Source organism: Gigantopelta aegis, chromosome 14, assembly GCF_016097555.1.
Source record: "Gigantopelta aegis isolate Gae_Host chromosome 14, Gae_host_genome, whole genome shotgun sequence".
In the NCBI taxonomy this organism is placed as follows: domain Eukaryota; kingdom Metazoa; phylum Mollusca; class Gastropoda; order Neomphalida; family Peltospiridae; genus Gigantopelta; species Gigantopelta aegis.
The window spans coordinates 8,581,360-8,599,978 of record NC_054712.1 but is presented as its reverse complement, the minus strand read 5'-3'; the positions used below and the strand labels follow the sequence as shown (position 1 = coordinate 8,599,978).

Sequence of the window (18,619 nt, the reverse complement as noted above, 5' to 3'; positions counted from 1 at the left end):
TTTCTGACTAACAGAGTCTGTATTATGACTAAAATTACATAGTAAATACATGTTCTGGTTTAGAATGTCAGCATTAGAAAGACCAAAAACAAGTGCAGGGCTTCTAGATTATGGTAGCCCCACTCGCATGGCCAGTGATATTCAATGTTGGACTAGTAAATAACTACTATTGCCATGTCCAACGTCTATTGAAAACAAAAAGGAGTCAATTGTTGCACTGCTGCAGTTAAGTCTATTTTGTAAATATGAATATCCTGCCCCTATCCAACCCCCAATATTAGTGTTTTTAAGCTCTATCTCCCTCTTTTTAGGTGACATATCTGATTATTACTATTATTTATTAAAATTCTATTAACTTAAAGTAAAGTAGGGCTAGTGAATTTTTAATTGTGGCTAGTAAAACAAATTTATCACTGATCCTATGGCTAATGGATTTTATAAAAACTCTAGATGCCCTGAAGTGTGCTTTTGGTGTTTCTAATGCTTTTAAGAATGATACCTAAAAGTTAATTTTACTTACCCAGGTACTAATTAATATACATTTGTATTCATATATACGACATTATTAAGAAGTAAATCCTAGTTTCTGCTTCTAGAAACATTCAGATGGAAACAAAACTGATTGTTTTAAAAGACACTAATATTCTAAACAAGAAAATGCATTTCGTGTGTAGTTGTCATCATAAAAATGCATTGTCCAGGGCTTTTAGAATCTTTATAAAATCCACTAGCTATGAGATGAGTGATTTACAAAATTTACTAGCCATGATTAAAAAATCACTAGCACTTCTCGAAGTTAATACAATTGTACTAAATAATAGTAACAATCAGATATGTCACCTAAAGAGGGAGATAAGAGCTTAAAAACACTAACAATGGGGGGTTGGGCTGAGGACAGGATATTCATATTTACAAAATAAACTTAACTGCAACATTTGATAAAAAAAAATCACTAGCTGTCGGGCATGGCAATTGGGGGATAACCCTACTGTGTTTTTTTATTTGCGGACGTATATTGGTGGTTTTACTGTCGCAAATTTAGTTTTATTGGCGACATGTTAGCGGAGCCAATAAAACGGTAAATTTGTGACTGTAAAACCACTGATATATGTCCGCAAATAGGAAAACACAGTAGGGTTATACCTATTCTAATTAAACTGTTTGCTGGTTGATTTTAAATAGGAAATTGTCGCATTTGTAGTAAGAATAAGCATATAAACGTAACCAGCTAATGATGTCATTAGGCAGCCCATTAACAGACTATGGGTGGTCAGACATATAATTTGAAATGTAATTTGACAAATTTAATCAGCTCTCGTGATTAGATAACGACTAATAAAGAATAATATGTTCATTTCTGACATAAAAACTTCTCAGTATTTAACAACTTCTGTACATAATATGAATGCTACAGAAATTGTCTTTATGACATCATTACAAAACAACCCTGTTCTTTGCTTAACCTATGACATATTTGTGCCAGAAAATTTGTGACCGGTATATCAGTGATTTTACTATCTGAAACTTTTAGTAGAGATCCAATCAGATTTGTTCTTACAAATGTGTTGAATTAGAATAGTAGTTATTTACTAGCCCAACACTGAATATCACTAGCCATGGGAGTTGGGCTACCATAATCTAGAAGTCCTGTCTTGCATGGCAATAGTAGTTATTCAGACTTTCGATTTTGAAAAACCCTGGAGTTCTGTTGTGAGTCCAATGATCTTTCCAGGTTCTGTTGTGTGTTCAGTGATCTCTCCAGGTTCTGTTGTGTTCAGTGATCTCTTCAGGTTCTACTGTGTTCAGAGATCTCTCCAGGTTATGTATGATGTGTGTTTAGTGGTATCTACAGACTATGTTATTTGCAGTGTTCTCTCCGTGTTTTGTTGAGTGTTGAGTGATCAATCCTCCGGATTCTGATGTGTGTACTAAATTATTTTCTGCATCTGTTGTGAGTGATATGTCATGTTCAAGTTCTCTTATGTGTGCTATGGTGTGTTGTATGTGTGTTCTGTCATGTTCTTCTTCAGGTTCTGTTGTGTGTACTATGTCACGTTCAGGTTCTGTTGTGTGTGCCAAGTCATGTTCTGGTTTTGTTGTGAGTTCTCTATTATGTTCAGGTTCTGTTGTGTGTACTATGTCATGTTCAGGTTCTGTTGTGTGTGCCACATCATGTTCAGGTTTTCTTGTGAGTTCTCTATTATGTTCAGGTTCTGTTGTGTGTACTATGTCACGTTCAGGTTCTGTTGTGTGTGCCACGTCATGTTCAGGTTTTCTTGTGAGTTCTCTATTATGTTCAGGTTCTGTTGTGAGTGCTATGTCATGTTCAGGTTCTGTCGCAAGTGACTGGATAAAGGTCGTGGTATGTGCTGTCCTGTTTGTGGAGAAGTGCATACAAAAGATACCTTTCTGCATTAGGAAAAATGTAGTAGGTTTCCTCTGATGACTATAAGTCATAATTACCAAATGTTTGACATCCAATAGCTGATGATTAATTAATCAATGTGCTCTAGTGGTGTTGTTAAACAAAACAAACAAATAAACTGTCACAAGTGCTTTTTGCTATGTTATGTTCAGGTCTTGTTGTCGTTAATGTGCCAAGTTCTGTTGTGTATGCTATATATCATGTTCAGGTCCTGTTGTGTGAGCTACGTTATGTTCATGTCCTGTTGTGTGTGCTATGTCATGTTTAGCTTATGTTGTGTGTGCCATGTCATATTCGGCTTATGTTGTGTGTGCCATGTCATATTCAGCTTCTGTTGTGCGTGCTATGTTGTGCTAATGTTTTGGTGTGTGTGTTGTGTCATGTTCACGTTCAACATTCTGTTGCTTAGCTTAGCTTAGTAACTGGTTTATCATGTCCATAGTCCATATACCACTAGGGTTTCGAACACGCCTATCCCGAGTCGGCCTCTGATAGGATCGGGGTTCTGACCCAGGACAAGGATATTCTGTTGCAAATATTTGTTAACTGTAAAGTTAATCAAAGTTCATAGATCTTGCTATTGTTTATGTTGGAGGCCACGTTCACTTAATTCGCCTTTTAACCTTACATCTGATTACACTGTCTTTTGTTACTGGACTTTGTCCTGGATAACTTACAATGACGTTTGTATGTGCAATATTGTTAATCCATAATGCCTACATTAGGGCAATCATGTAGATCTTCAAAGGCGGAACTTGATCACCGTAACATATAATTAAATACATGTACATCCAAAATCAGTGTGATTATGCTTGCACTTTGGTCGTATATGTCACATACAACATTATTATGAATTAAAATTGTATCTACAGATACAAATTACATGTTGGAAACTTTGTTTCAATTAAAAACATTTCAAAATAGATATTTGTTTTTCAAGAAAAATCACCAAAACGTGTTTATTATTATAATTATGGTGCACATAAAATAGCAAACCATACAAATATTAATGTTACTGCAATTTCTATTTATATATGTTACAGTCAATGTGTAAAACCAGGCAATCTGTAGAATGCCAATCTGTAAAGTAACTGATTCACTCAGGCAATCTGTATATTGCCTAAATAGTTCAGGCAATATACACATTGCCTGACTTTTCAAGGTAATTTCTAGACACATTGCCTGAAATGAAAGATCCATCATTCATTGACAGCAATTGTTATAAAGGTAAACACAACTAGTGACGGATTTGAGAAAATGCATTAAAACATACAATATTATTTGAATATTTTTCACGGATTTGAGATAAATGCATTAATAATTAATCACAAGATGCACATCATTAAAACAATTAGAATATTTTTGCTACGGATTTGAGATAAATGCATTAAAACATACATCACATACATCATTAAAACAATTTGAATATTTTTGCTACGGATTTGAGATAAATGCATTAAAACATACATCACATACATAGGTGCACATCATTAAAACAATTAGAATATTTTTTGCTACGGATTTGAGATAAATACATTAAAACATACATCACATACATCATTAAAACAATTTGAATATTTTTGCTACGGATTTGAGATAAATACATTAAAACATACATAGATGCACATCATTAAAACAATTTGAATATTTTTGCTACAGATTTGAGATAAATACATTAAAACATACATAGATGCAAATCATTAAAACAATTTGAATATTTTTACTACGGATATGAGATAAATGCATTAAAACATACATCACATACATCATTAAAATATTTACAAACTAGCGCTTCTACACATTTATTTATTTAGACAGGTCAGACTGGAGTGGCATCTGCTATTACACTTTACACCTGCCTTGTAGAACTTGCAACGGTTTGATGAGCATCGTTTGCCACTAATAGCACAATTACATTTTGCGTAGCCCTGACCTCCACCCAATGACTCGTCTTTCACTGCATGTCTAAGTCCCACCTCAATGTAGGTACACATGTCACTTAAAATATATAACTTTTGGTTACATAAATCAAACTGGTTCCTGCTGTATCGTCCTTTAAGTATTCCTGAGTGAACTGCAATGCAGTACAAGTCATTTTGATCTCGATTAACAATCACACCCATGTAGTTACGAGGATCCCCTTTACCACGGTCTACCAAAGGGATAGGAATGGTCACGTTGTCTCCTGGGTTACCAGCAACATGCTCCAGATGACTTCGTTTGACCATGCGTGATAACATACACAGCGTGCCATATAGTGACGAACAGTGTGAACATACCTGACAAGGATTCGGGAACATCATTGGTGACTTTGACTGTGTCGTGCTCAGGTCCATCAGATTCTGCAGCATCCATGTTTGATGAACTGTCTGTTGTAGCATATGCTGCAGTGAGATCCTCTTTAGACACCATGCATTCCAGAATGTCAGTTGGTAAGACAGAGGTACGCAATCCAATTTGTGCATCAGTACCGAATACGGCCTTGTATGGTGTCTGCTTGATGCCAGAATGATAACTGCAGTTTTTCTGGAATTGAACAAATCGCAATCCCATAGGCCAGTCTGTTGAGTTGTTATCACCGAGCCTGGCAATCAACATATCTTTCACATCACAGTTCAGCCGTGCAACGGATCCTTGACTCTGAGGGTGCCGAGGCTTGTCGTGAACCATGAGGAGATCGGGCCACAGAACCTTGAGTTCTGTGATGACAGATGCTGTAAACTCGCTGCCATTATCACTCTGTAGAATATGAGGGGCACTAAGGAGCAGAAATATGTCCATCAACTGAAAGGCTACTTCTACTGCACATTTAGATGTTAGTGGGCGCAGGACACAGTATTTTGTCAAATGGTCTTGATAGACCATGATCCACTTGTGTGGTGCCTTTGTCATGGATTGCATATCAATTAGATCCACTTGCCCTTGTGATTCAAAATCCTTTGATAATATTGGTCTCACGACAACCCCTTTTGTTGGAGCATGTTTTCTTTTCTTCTGGCATTCAATGCAAAGAGACTTGAAGAGTTCAATGCTTTCCTTCGTAATGTTTGCATATCTAGACAAAAACTTAACCATTTTGTCGCGACCACCATGTCCAGTTGAAATGTGAGCACGCTTAATGATGTCATACATTTCATCAATGTTCACAAAGTATATTGGTTCCTCTGCCGAGTTGCTTGCGAATTAACTTCTCCACATCACCACATTAGAGTATTTCGTACCGTCCTAGAATGTAGTATTGTCTAGCAGTTTTTAATTTGACCGAACAAGCTTCCTTCAACTCATCCATCGTTTGGAAATATTCCTCTTTCAGCATAAGCACTGACTTTGTATCACTGGCCTTCTTTGCTAGAAGTAATTCCTTAAAACGAACATCCATTAACTCTGCCATTGCTGAGCAATGATATGCCTGCCTATCCATACTGTATTTATGGAGAAATACCTTTACCATGGCTTCTAATCCATGGCAAAAACATTCATATACCATATTAAGACAGGTTAACATCAAAAGTTATCATGAACGCATGTTCAACGGGCTTCTAATCCATTGAAAAAACAATCTATTTTAAGGTAATTAACCGTTACGATTATTCTTTCAAAGTATAGAATTAACAGATTAAGACAGTGTGAGATTAAAAGCAATATTTTGAATCTTAATTACTTTGATGTCAAGCTTTTCGTTTTTGGAGAATGTCTTTGTGGAGATTTTTATTTGAAATAAATTACATAATTTTAACTAATATTGCATTTTGTCACTAGGTGTGTTTACCTTTACAACAATTGCTGTCAATGAATGGTGGATCTTTCATTTCAGGCAATGTGTCTAGAAATTACCTTGAAAAGTCAGGCAATGTGTATATTAGACATGAGACAGTAACCAGTTATTTCTTTTATCCTGCAATCCTACAGGAATATTCGGAAAATCATTATTTATTCTAGTTTTGTATATGCAAATCGAGTATTGTCAACCTAGCAAGGCTTTTGCCATATGACGTCATACAAGATACATGAAGTCATTATTTGTAAGATGCTAGCTACATATTCTGTCACATTAAAAAAGCGTTTCTAAACTCTAATTCATAAATAAATTTACAAGCTTTGTATTGTTATCGCAAAACTAAAAGTTATTTGTATTTACTGTACTTCAACAAATGATTTAAAGAGTATGTTTACTGAAAACTACTCTGAAATACTTGAGTCACGTCGGGCTTATGTCACGTGACCTATATTTGTGGTCAGTGATCGAAAATATAGAGATATATCTAGTCATCATATCTTTCCAATGTATAAGGTGATTGCTGGATAAAATGACATATAAATTTTAAAATGAACTGACTTATGAACACTCACTGGCTTAACACAGGTGTATGCACGACTCAGGACATCCGTGATTGGCTTTTTGCTGCATGATGTCATCCACTCAATGACTGGCTGCAGGTGAGTAAGCAGATCATCACTGTCTGACCACAGGTGCTGTGAAATAAAATGAAAATAAATTAGCCTTGTTTGCTGCAGCAGACTGTCATTTGTGTTTAGCTAAACCTCTGCACACCCCTGAATTCAATATGAGGGTCGTGCATGAGCAGCGAATTACCACACCTTTTGTATCAATAAAGTCAGGACTTCTAGAATTTTTATAAAAATCCACTAGTCATGGGATCAGCCATTTTAAAAAGTTACTAGCCATGATTAAAATTTCACTAGCCCTACTTTAAGTAAATACAATTGTACTAATAGAAATAACCAGATAGGTCACATAAACAGGGAGATAACAGCTTAAAAACCCTTAGATTTGGAGCGGGTGGTGTGTGTGTGTGTGTAGGATATTCATATTTACATAATAGAAGTTAAATGCAGCATTTGACAACTTGTTGTTTATTTCACTAGTCATCAGGCATGTAGATAGTAATTATTTACTAGCCCAATATTGAATATTACTAGCCATGGGAGTGGGACTACCATTATCTAGAAGCCTATTAAACCACACTTATCCTCTAACTCTGATTATTTTAAGGAGTATGATTTTCTCCTCCTCGACAAGCTAAAGCTATGCTGTGTTAACAATATAATCTCATGGCCTCCTCTACTTTAAAAACAGCAGGCTATGTTACCGTGTATTTACATATAATATGATCCTTATTTATTCAAAAAGGATTTTACTAACAGAAAATGACAGATGTGCATGCTAAGTTTTGCCAAACCAATTGGTTACGAACACTAACATTTACCTTGTTCACTTTAATACCATGACGGATGTGCATGCTGAGTGTTGCCAAACCAGTTTGGTTACCCACAGTAATGTTTACCATGTTCACTTTAGTACCAGTAATAAAATGAATAAAATAGCTACTACATAATTTTTTAAAGTAAAAGTTTAAACTGTTGTACCTTTTCCTGAAAGCTCTACTACATAATTATCAGATTGGTCCTAGGTAGAGCTGCCTGGGCGGTATACCGCATATAACATGTCATGTCATATATCATGTCAATACCGATTTACCATACCCAGCAAATTTCAAAATACTGAAATTGCAGTATTGGAAAATGTTATCTGCTATTTAGTAAAGCACTAACACTATCTGACGCACGCAAAATAGCTGAAAAGAAGAGAGAGATGAGGGCCTTGTGTATGGAATTTAATTTTATTTAGATGAAATTAGCGGGTGAGACTTAACTCGGGCATGTATTTAAAGCCGAGTATACTGAAAATGCTGCATGATATCGGTATTGTATCAATACTGAATACCAAGGCTCACCCTGTTCATGGCCAAATTAGCCAATGGCTAATTTTTATACAGAATGGCTACAGTCTTTGGTTAATAAAATATTTTTTAAATTATCCACTTTTTCATAATTTTCAAGGAAATACTCTATATATTTGGAAATTGAGCCCTGCGATACCGAGGTAAATCACCAAAAAATACAAAACAGATACTGAAGCTGAAATTTCAATACAACCCAGCTCTAGTCCTAGCGTTATGGTTGCTCAATAGTTTAAAAGTTGGGCAATTTAACATGGATTTCAATGGCAGATGACATATGTATAGTGAGACCTTAATGTACGTAGTGAGACCTTAATTCCCAAAAATATAACTTTAGCGAGCCAAAATGAGAATGTACTAGTGTAGCATTCTTATAAATGGTCCTTTCATCGATTTGGTTTTTAGCCAAGCTTATGGGGGCCCTCTTTGCGTAAATATTGGAAATGTCAATTTTTTTTTTAAATTTTAGGGGACGGCATCAAGAATTGATATGCTAGCATTTTGACATGTAATATATAAATTGATCAGAGTGTCTAACATTGAGTTTCTCATTGTAAAAGGTCAAAATTCAAGGTTACAAGGTCAAATTTACCCTAATGTCTGTGATTTTGTGCATAATTAATTTTTTCGAACGTACAGTCATAGTGACAAACAGTTTTGGTGGTATTGGAATATATAACATAGTATTCTACTATCAAAGTAGAATTTGTATCCGCCATTAATAATGTGTGGATCTTCATGCTGAAATATGCAGTAAAAACCAGGATTTCAACACTTCACTATGAAATGATTGTTGCCCATAGCAATTATTGAGGAAAACTAATATTTTTAATGAACTAACTAGATAATTAGCTTTTTTGTATGTTACTTATATCAGAACTACCGAAAAGGTCATATATTACCATGTAGTGGCTGTTTATTTGATGGCCATCTATTGAGTGGATGACCAAGGAGTAACAATATGATATGAAGTTTTATTGGATGGTATTGTGCATCTATCTTTTGGTGTATTGTTTAGAGTTCACAAGTTACAATGTCTAGTATAGCTTTTTGTGGTGTAAATGACCCAAATTATCAAACTGACTTCACACCAAGTTTGACAAAATCTGTTAATAGACTTAAAGGTCTCACTAACAGTCCACTTTCGGGTGAGAGTTCATTCATTACGGTCCACTATAGTTCTTAGTTGTAACATATGTTGTGGTTCACATACTCACTTCTAGGAATTGGGGAAGAATTAAAACAATGTCTGGGCTCACGCTGGATCAAAAATACCTGTAGCCAAAATATTAGCCAAATGGAATTTTTATTAGCCATATTGAAAATGCTTTAGCCAAATTTGTTTTACGCAGTACTGTATAGAGTATTTATATATGAATATGAAAATGTATCTCTTTCAGCTAATTGTGTACAAACTGGAATAAATATGAATAACAAAACCTCAATGGGGGTAGGGGCAGTTAATATATTACTTCGAGTTTTTTCAGCGGGGGTGGGGTTGGGATGAGGTTAAGCAATATCTTTAGAGTCTGAAGCCAGTACCCCATACACCCACCCCCACTTCTAAGGCCTATGACATTAAATTAACAAACATACAGAAATATGGGGGTGGGTGGATGTTTATGGATGGTTTTGTTTTTTCTTGCTTCTTTTTTTCCCAAATAAAAATTTGAGAGCTTTTTTTATATATATAGAACTCATTATTTCTTTAAATAGCAATCTTTATGTTAGTTTGAATAACTAAGTGACCCATCAATTCCCCACCCCAAACGATTTCATAATTTGTGCCATGTTGTTGCTGTTGATTTCAGCGTCGTGTTAAATGCTTGTTGTGATTTCTGCTTACAAAATACCTCAGCTAAGAATGCCGACTTCACCACAGTATACTCCATTTATTAAAAAGAAAAAAACAAAAACAAAACAACAACAAATCCTTTAATAAAATTAAAATTTACGGTCTTTTTAAAATCCAGCTAACTTATTAAATGTCACCTCACAGTCTTACAAATTTATATCTAAAATTATCTCACTAATATGATTACTGTAAACTAATTTTATTCAGTGTACATTTAACTGCAATTTGTATAATTTAAATACTGCATGTTCATTTCCAGCGATCGCGATCTGCATGCGTGCTCTCGACCATGGGTACGAAACTAACAAAAACAAAGGAATAAACAAAAACTGCAGTTAGGTATTCATTGATGCGAACAACTATTGTTTTTCTACAAATTTACATCAAGATTTACTTTTGCGTAATCGTATTGTTTAATGTCCGCAACGATGTCTCTTGACACGCGGGTGTCAGCTGACTCCGAAGCGTGATGTATATTCGCGCCGAGAGCTGTCCTCAGTTCAGCCAACGAACGTTCTTCCTAACGTTCGCGAACTATTTGATCGGTGTTCGTCGTGTCCATTTGGTTGAAGCGCACAAACCAGTCTAACGAACGTTTTGTTTTCGCTCGGTCTGGCTGAACTCAGACCTTGAGATGGCCTACATGTTTTTTGGCCCTGAACTGGCATGTGTATTGAAATTGACACGCATTGTCGGTCTGTTTTTATTACTTTGGTTCAAAGATTTTACAAAGTAAAAATAACAAGTTACAGATCTTCCAGACATTGCTGTCATACATGTTGAATGCATGCCATTAAAATTAATAACCGTGATTATTAAAATAAGCAAACATTATAAGGCCTACGCTGTATTCTGCATGACACCGTTTCTCGTTACCGGTCGCGAGATCGCTATTACGCCAATTGAATATTTGGTAGTATTATTATGTTTGAGGTGTCGGATAGATTATGTAACCGTTTGTTCACATCAGAAGATAGAAAATGGCTTAGCCAAAATTTTAGCCACTTGCAAATTTTATTAGCCTTTTTTTTTTTTAATTAGCCAATGGCTAATTTGGCTACCGACAGCGCGAGCCCTGAATGTGTATGTTTAATGGTAAGCCTTCTGGCTGTATTTTGCCCATGTTATTTTGTAATACTGTGCATTTACTTTTTGGGACATGGGTGTACAGCGAAAGAGACAGCCAGAGTGAATCAGTTAAGGGTCATACCACCTGTTCAGACCAGTACTACAGCTAGATGCAGTCATATAGCAAAAAACTGGGACAGAAATGTTCTCAATTTTGGAGTGAAAATAAATGCTTAGGCCATGAGAATGAAAGTTATAGATTTGCGTCCACCGCCCGCATGCCGTGAAAGGTACCGCTGAAAATTTTCATTATTTACTAAATTTTTCATTATTTGCACAAAAAAGGCACTTAATGATCGTAAAGGATCATGACTGCCTCGACCACATAGAGAAGCTGTACTGTGCTTGTGGATATGAGCCCTGCTGTATACAGTGTGGAGAATACCTCCATGGTCACGATGGTGTCGAAAATGAAGCAGATACCTATCCTCAGTGCGAGGACTGCCTTGATCCACCAATCCAAAGGAGACACTGAATCATATACAATGTAGGCCCTAACTAGCTAGTTAAAGCTAAACTACAATGAAATACAAAAAATTCAATAGTTTATATTCCACCTTCAAACATGTCAAGGACCTCATTTGGACTTGAATCTACAATGGAAATAATAGATCAATAAAAATAATGAATAATGAAAAAAAGCCTCATGTGTTTTTAAAATTGTTCGGACGCAAATCTATAACTTTCATTCTCTTGGCCGTATATAATATATTGGCAATCTTCATTTAAGTTGGGCAATTTAACATGGATTTCAATGGCAGATGACATCTGTGCAGTGAGACTTAAAACTGGAGGAAGATGAATTACTATCTAGTAGCTACACAATCTACAAAAGTTCTCACCAATGTCTCAGAACAAACAATGTAAAAAGAGACTGGAGTATCTGGTACTTGAAATACCAGGCGGTTTTCGTTCTCGTCTGCATCAACCAAAAGAAGTTTACAATTGCTATCCTTAGCAAGCCAAAGTTCTACAGCTGACTTCTGTTTCACAAAACTCATTTTTGTAGGCAAACATACAATTTATTGTTTTATTTTTTACTTTGTTTTATTACAGTTCTTGTTTAAATTCATTTGCAAAATCAAAACTAAGGAGAAAGGAAGTCAAACATTTCACAACAGAAACGAAAGTGCATCAGGAAGTGGGTACAGGAAGTGAATTATTATTGTACCGCTTACAGCAAAGATCATAATTATAAAATCAGTAGGTGAAAAAACACTGAAACATAATTTATAACAATAATCAAATAAAAATAAATAAATAAAAACGTGTTTTGTTAGAATATCTGGTTAGCTCATTTCTTGACCAAGATATATATATTACTTTTTAGGCCTCTTTTAGTATGTTTTCACGCTTAGAAGCTTGTTATTATGTTAACTGATGCTTACGTAGCAGAGAAATTGAGCTTACCGTAGTTATTGTTTAGAATATCCTATTTTGTACATCTGAGGTGTTGCTAGTCATCCTGGTGTTGTAATACCCCGATATATATTTTTTTAATATATATATATATATATATATATATATATATATATATATATATATATATATTCAAATGCAGCTTGTTATCGGTGTGCCACTAGAGTGCTCTATAAACCATGGAAGTCAAAGTATAATTAAACCATGGAAGTCAAAGTATAATATATCCAAGTTATTATTATATGTATATATATATATATATATATATATATATATATATATATATATATATAATTTAAAAAAACCGCAGGTACCTTTGAGAAGTAACGGTTATAAAGCCAAACCCCTTTTAAACATCAAAGACGTTAGTTTAGCATGTGGGGTATGTTCGAGACTATCTAATGTGAATCTGCTGAAGTGCTCTTCCAATACAAATGATCATGGTCCTTTTCTTTCTCTTATTTTGCTAATCCGTAATTCGGTCATATCACTCAACGTTACAATTCTAAATTTTGAAACACCAATTATTTTATTTTACTAACACAAAAAACCCACACCAAACTATCAGTTATTAAAAAATAAAATTCTCCATTTATTACTGTATATTATTTATTACATGGTGGGGTTTTGTGTGTCTTTTTTCATGGTGTTTTAGTATTTTATTTTATGATTTAAGCGGTTTAAAATTGACTGTAACTTTGAGTTTGTTAGCTAGTCCATGGATGTGACGTCAATGTAAGCGCAACACACTGTTAAGTTGAAGTTAAAATGACGGATTCAAAGGAAGCTGAAGAACTTCGCAAACAAATTGCTTTCCTCACAAGTAAATGTCCATTAAAATGATGTAGAGCCTACTATTTTATCCTTTAAAGATATATGGACTTATTATTGGATATGAATTGAATTTTTATTTGTAATGTTTTATAATTATTTTTGAAATCTCATCATGTCACTGTCATTTGATTGCAAATCACTAATAATCTGCCTTGTATCATTACGTCATCATTTAGTAGTGATTTACCGTGGACTCATCATCTATGGTGGTAATAACAACAGAGCAATTTCAAGAAATCTTTTGTTATAAATTAATTAGGTCTTGGCCATAAAGGCGCAGACCTTCGTAACTTTCGTTTTGGGATGCGTTGAACTCGTATGAACAGAAAACGGCAAGAGCTCCACCCGTTCCCCCCATCATTTATAATAGTTTAGGGTTAGGGATAGAGTTAGGGTTAGGGATAGTGTTAGGGTTAGGGCCCCATGCCCCACTTTTCTATATATACCCCATCAAAAAATCCCTCTTTAGATCGATAACTAATGGGGGGAACAGGCGGTACACTTTCCCAGAAAACTTGTATGGAAAACAAACTCGTATGTAAAAAATAACGGTGAACTCGTATGAACGGAAAACTCATATGGAAAACAAACTCGTATGTAAAAAATAACGGTGAACTCGTATGAACGGAAAACTCATATGGAAAACAAACTCGTATGGAAAAAATAATGGTGAACTCATATGGGGATGTATGGATATGCAGATATACTTTGATATTTCTCTTAAATGTGTATTTTGACACTTGTTTTGTATACATGCTTCTTATTTATGTCACCATAAGTCAACTATTTGCGTGTCAACCGCAGTTTGTGCGTCAACACCAGTCACCTATTTTCGTGTCATGTTATATATTTCGTTTTGTGCATAGGCGTATGGGCACATTTTTCCCGAATGACATGTGACATCAAGAGCATCCTTGCCTGAATGACCAGACAATTTTTGCCCGAACGAGTAAGTCTTCCATATGAGTTCACTTGTGGATTTCCATACAAGTTCACTGCATTTTCCCCCATACGAGTAAGTTTTCCATACGAGTTCACTGCAAGCCTTAGTTTTAACCCCTAAACAATGAACACTATAGTCCGTCCCATAGGGATCGCATTTTTTTCATACTATGTAATTTACTACAAGTTATTTATTTCCGAGCCAATTGATTTGTAAATTGCACAGACAAGTTGTATTTCTTTGGGAAAGACTTCCGAACGTTCTAGCATGCATGCTAATAGCCTACTACCACTAATCCCAACCTAAAACCTAAGCGATAGTAGGCCAGAATGAACTGAATGCTGGAACGTTCGGAAGTCTTGCCTTTCTTTGTTATTTCCAAAATAATTTTCTTCTTACGTCAAACCCAAGGCTAAAAATTTGCACGAATCTCTGAATCCGATTCGCGCTAGCATAAAACATCCAAATCTATTTGGATTTGCATGAAATATTTCAACAAATTTATTAAATTGACTAATCAGTGAGTAAAACATTACAGAATACTCTGGTTATCAAGCTTCAGTTTAAACTGGCTTCAAAAGCATAGCAGACATTCGAATTTGTGCATGTTCAAAACGTCTTGCCTGGAGCCAGGCAGTGGTTAGTCCATTTCTATGAACCAAATTGCCAATGAAGAGAACCTAAAGGAACATGTTTGTTCAGTTCTTAGATAATAACAATAGTAATTTAGTAGGCCAAATTTAGTAATACATCAAGCATTTTTATGTTAGTCGCTGATATTATGTTCCTAACCTTGAATTACCTGCTCTTTTTAATCAATAAATCCTTTTGTTGGTAACGGAAATGTACTTCAGTAATATCCATACAAACATTGAACCAATGCGCAAAATACATTGGCAAAAGTATTCCATGCACTGTTTACAAATAAGCAATCTTCGAAAAGTAACCTGGGCGGCGTTCAGTCAGACCGAGTGGAAAAACTTCTGCTAGACTGGTTTATGCGCTTCACAGTTGGGAACCAATCAATTAATTTGCGAACATTAGCCAAACATTTGCTGGCTGAACTTAGGACCGCTAAGACATCTAAAAAAAACTAGCTGTAAAGAAAAATGGATCTAACCACTAAAAAACTGTTGGTAAAAATACATTTTTGTTTGTTTTTTTGCTTTAAAATTGGATACACTGTTATTGACAAATTGGTCATTCTTTCCAGTAAATAGTAAGGGTTGTTTTATATACACTAATCCATATACAGTTAGTAGCATTTGACTCAGAATTCTATATACTAATACTGTCAGGGTTTCTGCCAGAGGGTAAAACGGATATGGCGCCATACCCAAATTGTTTTGCATATTTTATTTTTTAAAGTTAACCTTTTTACAAAATTAATTACTATTATCATTAAGTATAATTTTCTTAACCCTAACCCTAAAATTAACCCTTTTTTTCTACAGGAGGCCCCCCATACCTTTTGTTGGCTGTGGTTGCATTCAATTCCATAACGCCATACCCAAAACTCTTTCTGGCAGAAACACTGACTATTGATACAGTTGTACTCTGAAAATGTTTAGAATCGGAGGATTCCTGTGGACTGCTTCCATGGGAATCCACATGGATTCTCGTTAAAAAAGGCAAATTTTTAGCCCTGAAACCAAACTGAAATTATTTACAAAAAACATTTTAATAGAATAATGGGACAGACTGTAAATTTAGTTAATTTACAAACCTGTGACATATTTGGATAAAGTTGGACAATCTCTCTTCGCACCCTTGTTTTGCTTTGTTACACAATAAATATAACAGCCCAATGTGTTGCAAATGGCTCAACAACCAACACAACTTTTAACACAAATTGTTTACCCTTCTAAAATATATATTCATTCAAATCCATATTTAGAATTAGACCGCATTTCAACAGTGCTGGGTGGAGTGAAGTGTGCTGGTCCCACCAGCATCAGTTACCTGAGCAGTAATTGATGACAATATGATCTTATTTTTTTAACAAATAAGCTGTTTAATTAAGTATAGTCTTATTCAACTTACTGTGCTAGCACAACAAATATGCTATTCAACCTGAGTCATACCTACACACTGCAGAATTCTCTCCCTTGCCGGATATGCGCAATGCTATCCTTGCACGGGCTACCTGTAACTTCATTCTCAATTCTGCAGTCCACCTGTTAACACCTGTTAAGCTTTGGCAAAAAGTTTTCTTTACTTGTAATTTTGTGTTTGTTTTTTTGGTTGAACTTGACATACGGTTGGTAGTTGGGAATTCTGTGTTGAATTTACCATGTCCGACGCGAGTTCGTTGACAGCTAGCGCACGGAAAGTTTGTGCGCGAGATGGTTGTCCATTTCTTTTACGACGTAAAGACACACACGTGTTGTGTCCGGACTGTCGGTCTTGTTCTCAAGACCGTCAGTGTGAGATCTGCGCCACGTGGTCTCCTGACCAGTGGGGTCGGTTCGGTTCGCAGACTCAGGTTTCGGGTACCAGCAAAATCTTGTCGTCTGCTTCGGCAGTAGTCGGCAAGTCAGACTTAGTGGGTAGGTCCCATAAGTCTGTAGACACTTCGAAAAGTGTCCGGAAAGGGGGGAAACACAAGGGTGTTTCTTCTTCGGTCCGTGTTACGAGTACAGTTACAGATACTTCGGGAGCGCCCCCCCGGGCTCCTATTGTGACCGTGGTACGTGAGCCGTCTTCGTTAGTGACGGCGCCTTCCTCTGTTTGTGTGGCTTCGTCGCGGGCGTCGCCATCGTCGTTACGGTTACCTTTACAAACAGAAGGGGGGCAGGGTGGAGTCGTCGCGGCACCGGTTTTTGACGACTTCATCGGTTACCGAGCACATGCACTCCGTTGTGCATAGGTCCACTGCTTCGTCCGCAGAGCAGGTGGCCCCGACTTTGCCTTCGATTGCTGACAGTCGCTTCGGCACCTCAGCATTCTCAAGGCCCGAGGAGAGTTCTGCCAGTTTGCTTCGAACTGAGCCAGTTGTTCCGATGCCGGGATCCGTCTCTGATGGCATCCCGACCGATGTTTACCGTTGGGTGGAGGACTCATCCCGTTTGGGTCCTCCGTTTGCATATGTTTACCCCAAGGGTCCGGTGACTTCGGTAGCAACGGACATCTCCTCACAGTTTGCACCATCTTTGGTCCCTACCTCTTCGACTTTACTCGATAGAGGACGAGGTTCGCGCAGATACCCCTCGGTTGGGGGTACTCTGTGGCCGCAAACTCTGACCGTTCCGCACTTGGCGCAGGAACGACCGTTAGGTTTTCAGGAAACGTTGTTTCGGAGTTTTGTGGAATTTTTGAACGCTTCGCCTCAGTTGGGATCATTGCTTTCGCAGACGGGACCGACGGGTGCGGCTCCCATTCCCCCCCCCCCCCCCCCCCCCCCCCCCCCCCCCCCCTGGTTTTCCGCCAAAACCAGCAGAAACTGCGTCTCGACAGCAGTTTGACGATGCAGTTAGGGATTGTCGTTCGGTTCCTATTGTTTCCGTCTCGGGAGACGCTGCCCCAGGGGCGTCTCGATTAGGGGGAGGAGTCCATATCGATCTTCGGGATCCAGTGGACAGTGACCTGGCTTCAGAGGAAGCGTCGGTTGGACCGGATTCTGTCGCTGACCCAGCTCTCTCTCACTTCGGTTCGGAGGTAGAGGAGGAGTGCGATTATCCGGCGGTTCTGGCTTTTGTCAGGGACCAGGTCCGACAGGTATGCGGGGACGCTATACCTCAGGTTGAGGCCCAGCCTACATTCAAGGGTGTCTCCTTCGGGAACCGTTCTTTGAATTTGGTCACTCCTCGTGAGGAGTCGGGTTTACCACTTGCACAGGAGGCGCACAGTTCACTTTGTGACATTGATGTGTTGATCACTGGCAGTGATCGTATCCTGGGAGTGGGTGTTGATGAGTACCCAACGGCACTGCCTACGGGGAAAATCCTAACGGGAGCGCGCATTTTTCGTGCCGACTCCTATGAGACGTTGGGGGCGGATTTTCTCGAACATCCGGCGGTCGTTCCCGCTAGTGTCCGAGCCGCTTGTTCCCCATCGCCGCATGTGTCATTGCCAATCGCGGATCTGGAATCGTTCGAACGGCTGGCTAAGTCGATGTTCCAGGTTAATAACCATTTAGGTACGTTCCTATTTGGCTTGGATAAGGCTGTCGAGAGCCTTCCCGCGATGGCGAAAGGCTGTTTGGAGGCTGCGTCAAAAGCCTCTAAGCATATCGCTCAGTTATCTGGCCGATT

At 37.3% G+C, this 18,619-nt stretch overlaps 2 protein-coding genes across 3 annotated transcripts in view; one reads left to right on the top strand and one right to left on the bottom strand.

The window, feature by feature from the left end:
* The window catches only part of LOC121388237 (ubiquitin-conjugating enzyme E2 Q1-like), a 44,635-nt gene extending 32,325 nt beyond the window's left edge, over window positions 1–12,310 (bottom strand). The window contains exons 1-2 of the mRNA XM_041519505.1: window positions 12,013–12,310; window positions 6,776–6,898 (exon numbers count right to left, since the gene is read on the bottom strand). Of these exons, the coding sequence (XP_041375439.1) occupies window positions 6,776–6,898; window positions 12,013–12,171 (282 nt within the window). The 5' untranslated portion in view covers window positions 12,172–12,310. The remainder of the gene's footprint in view (window positions 1–6,775; window positions 6,899–12,012) is intronic.
* A 1,036-nt stretch (window positions 12,311–13,346) lies between these two features.
* Window positions 13,347–18,619, top strand: part of LOC121388279 (uncharacterized threonine-rich GPI-anchored glycoprotein PJ4664.02-like) — a 28,095-nt gene continuing 22,822 nt past the window's right edge. For both annotated transcript variants that reach the window (XM_041519560.1, XM_041519559.1), the window contains exon 1: window positions 13,347–13,412. In XM_041519560.1, the coding sequence (XP_041375494.1) occupies window positions 13,358–13,412 (55 nt within the window). In that variant the 5' untranslated portion in view covers window positions 13,347–13,357. The remainder of the gene's footprint in view (window positions 13,413–18,619) is intronic.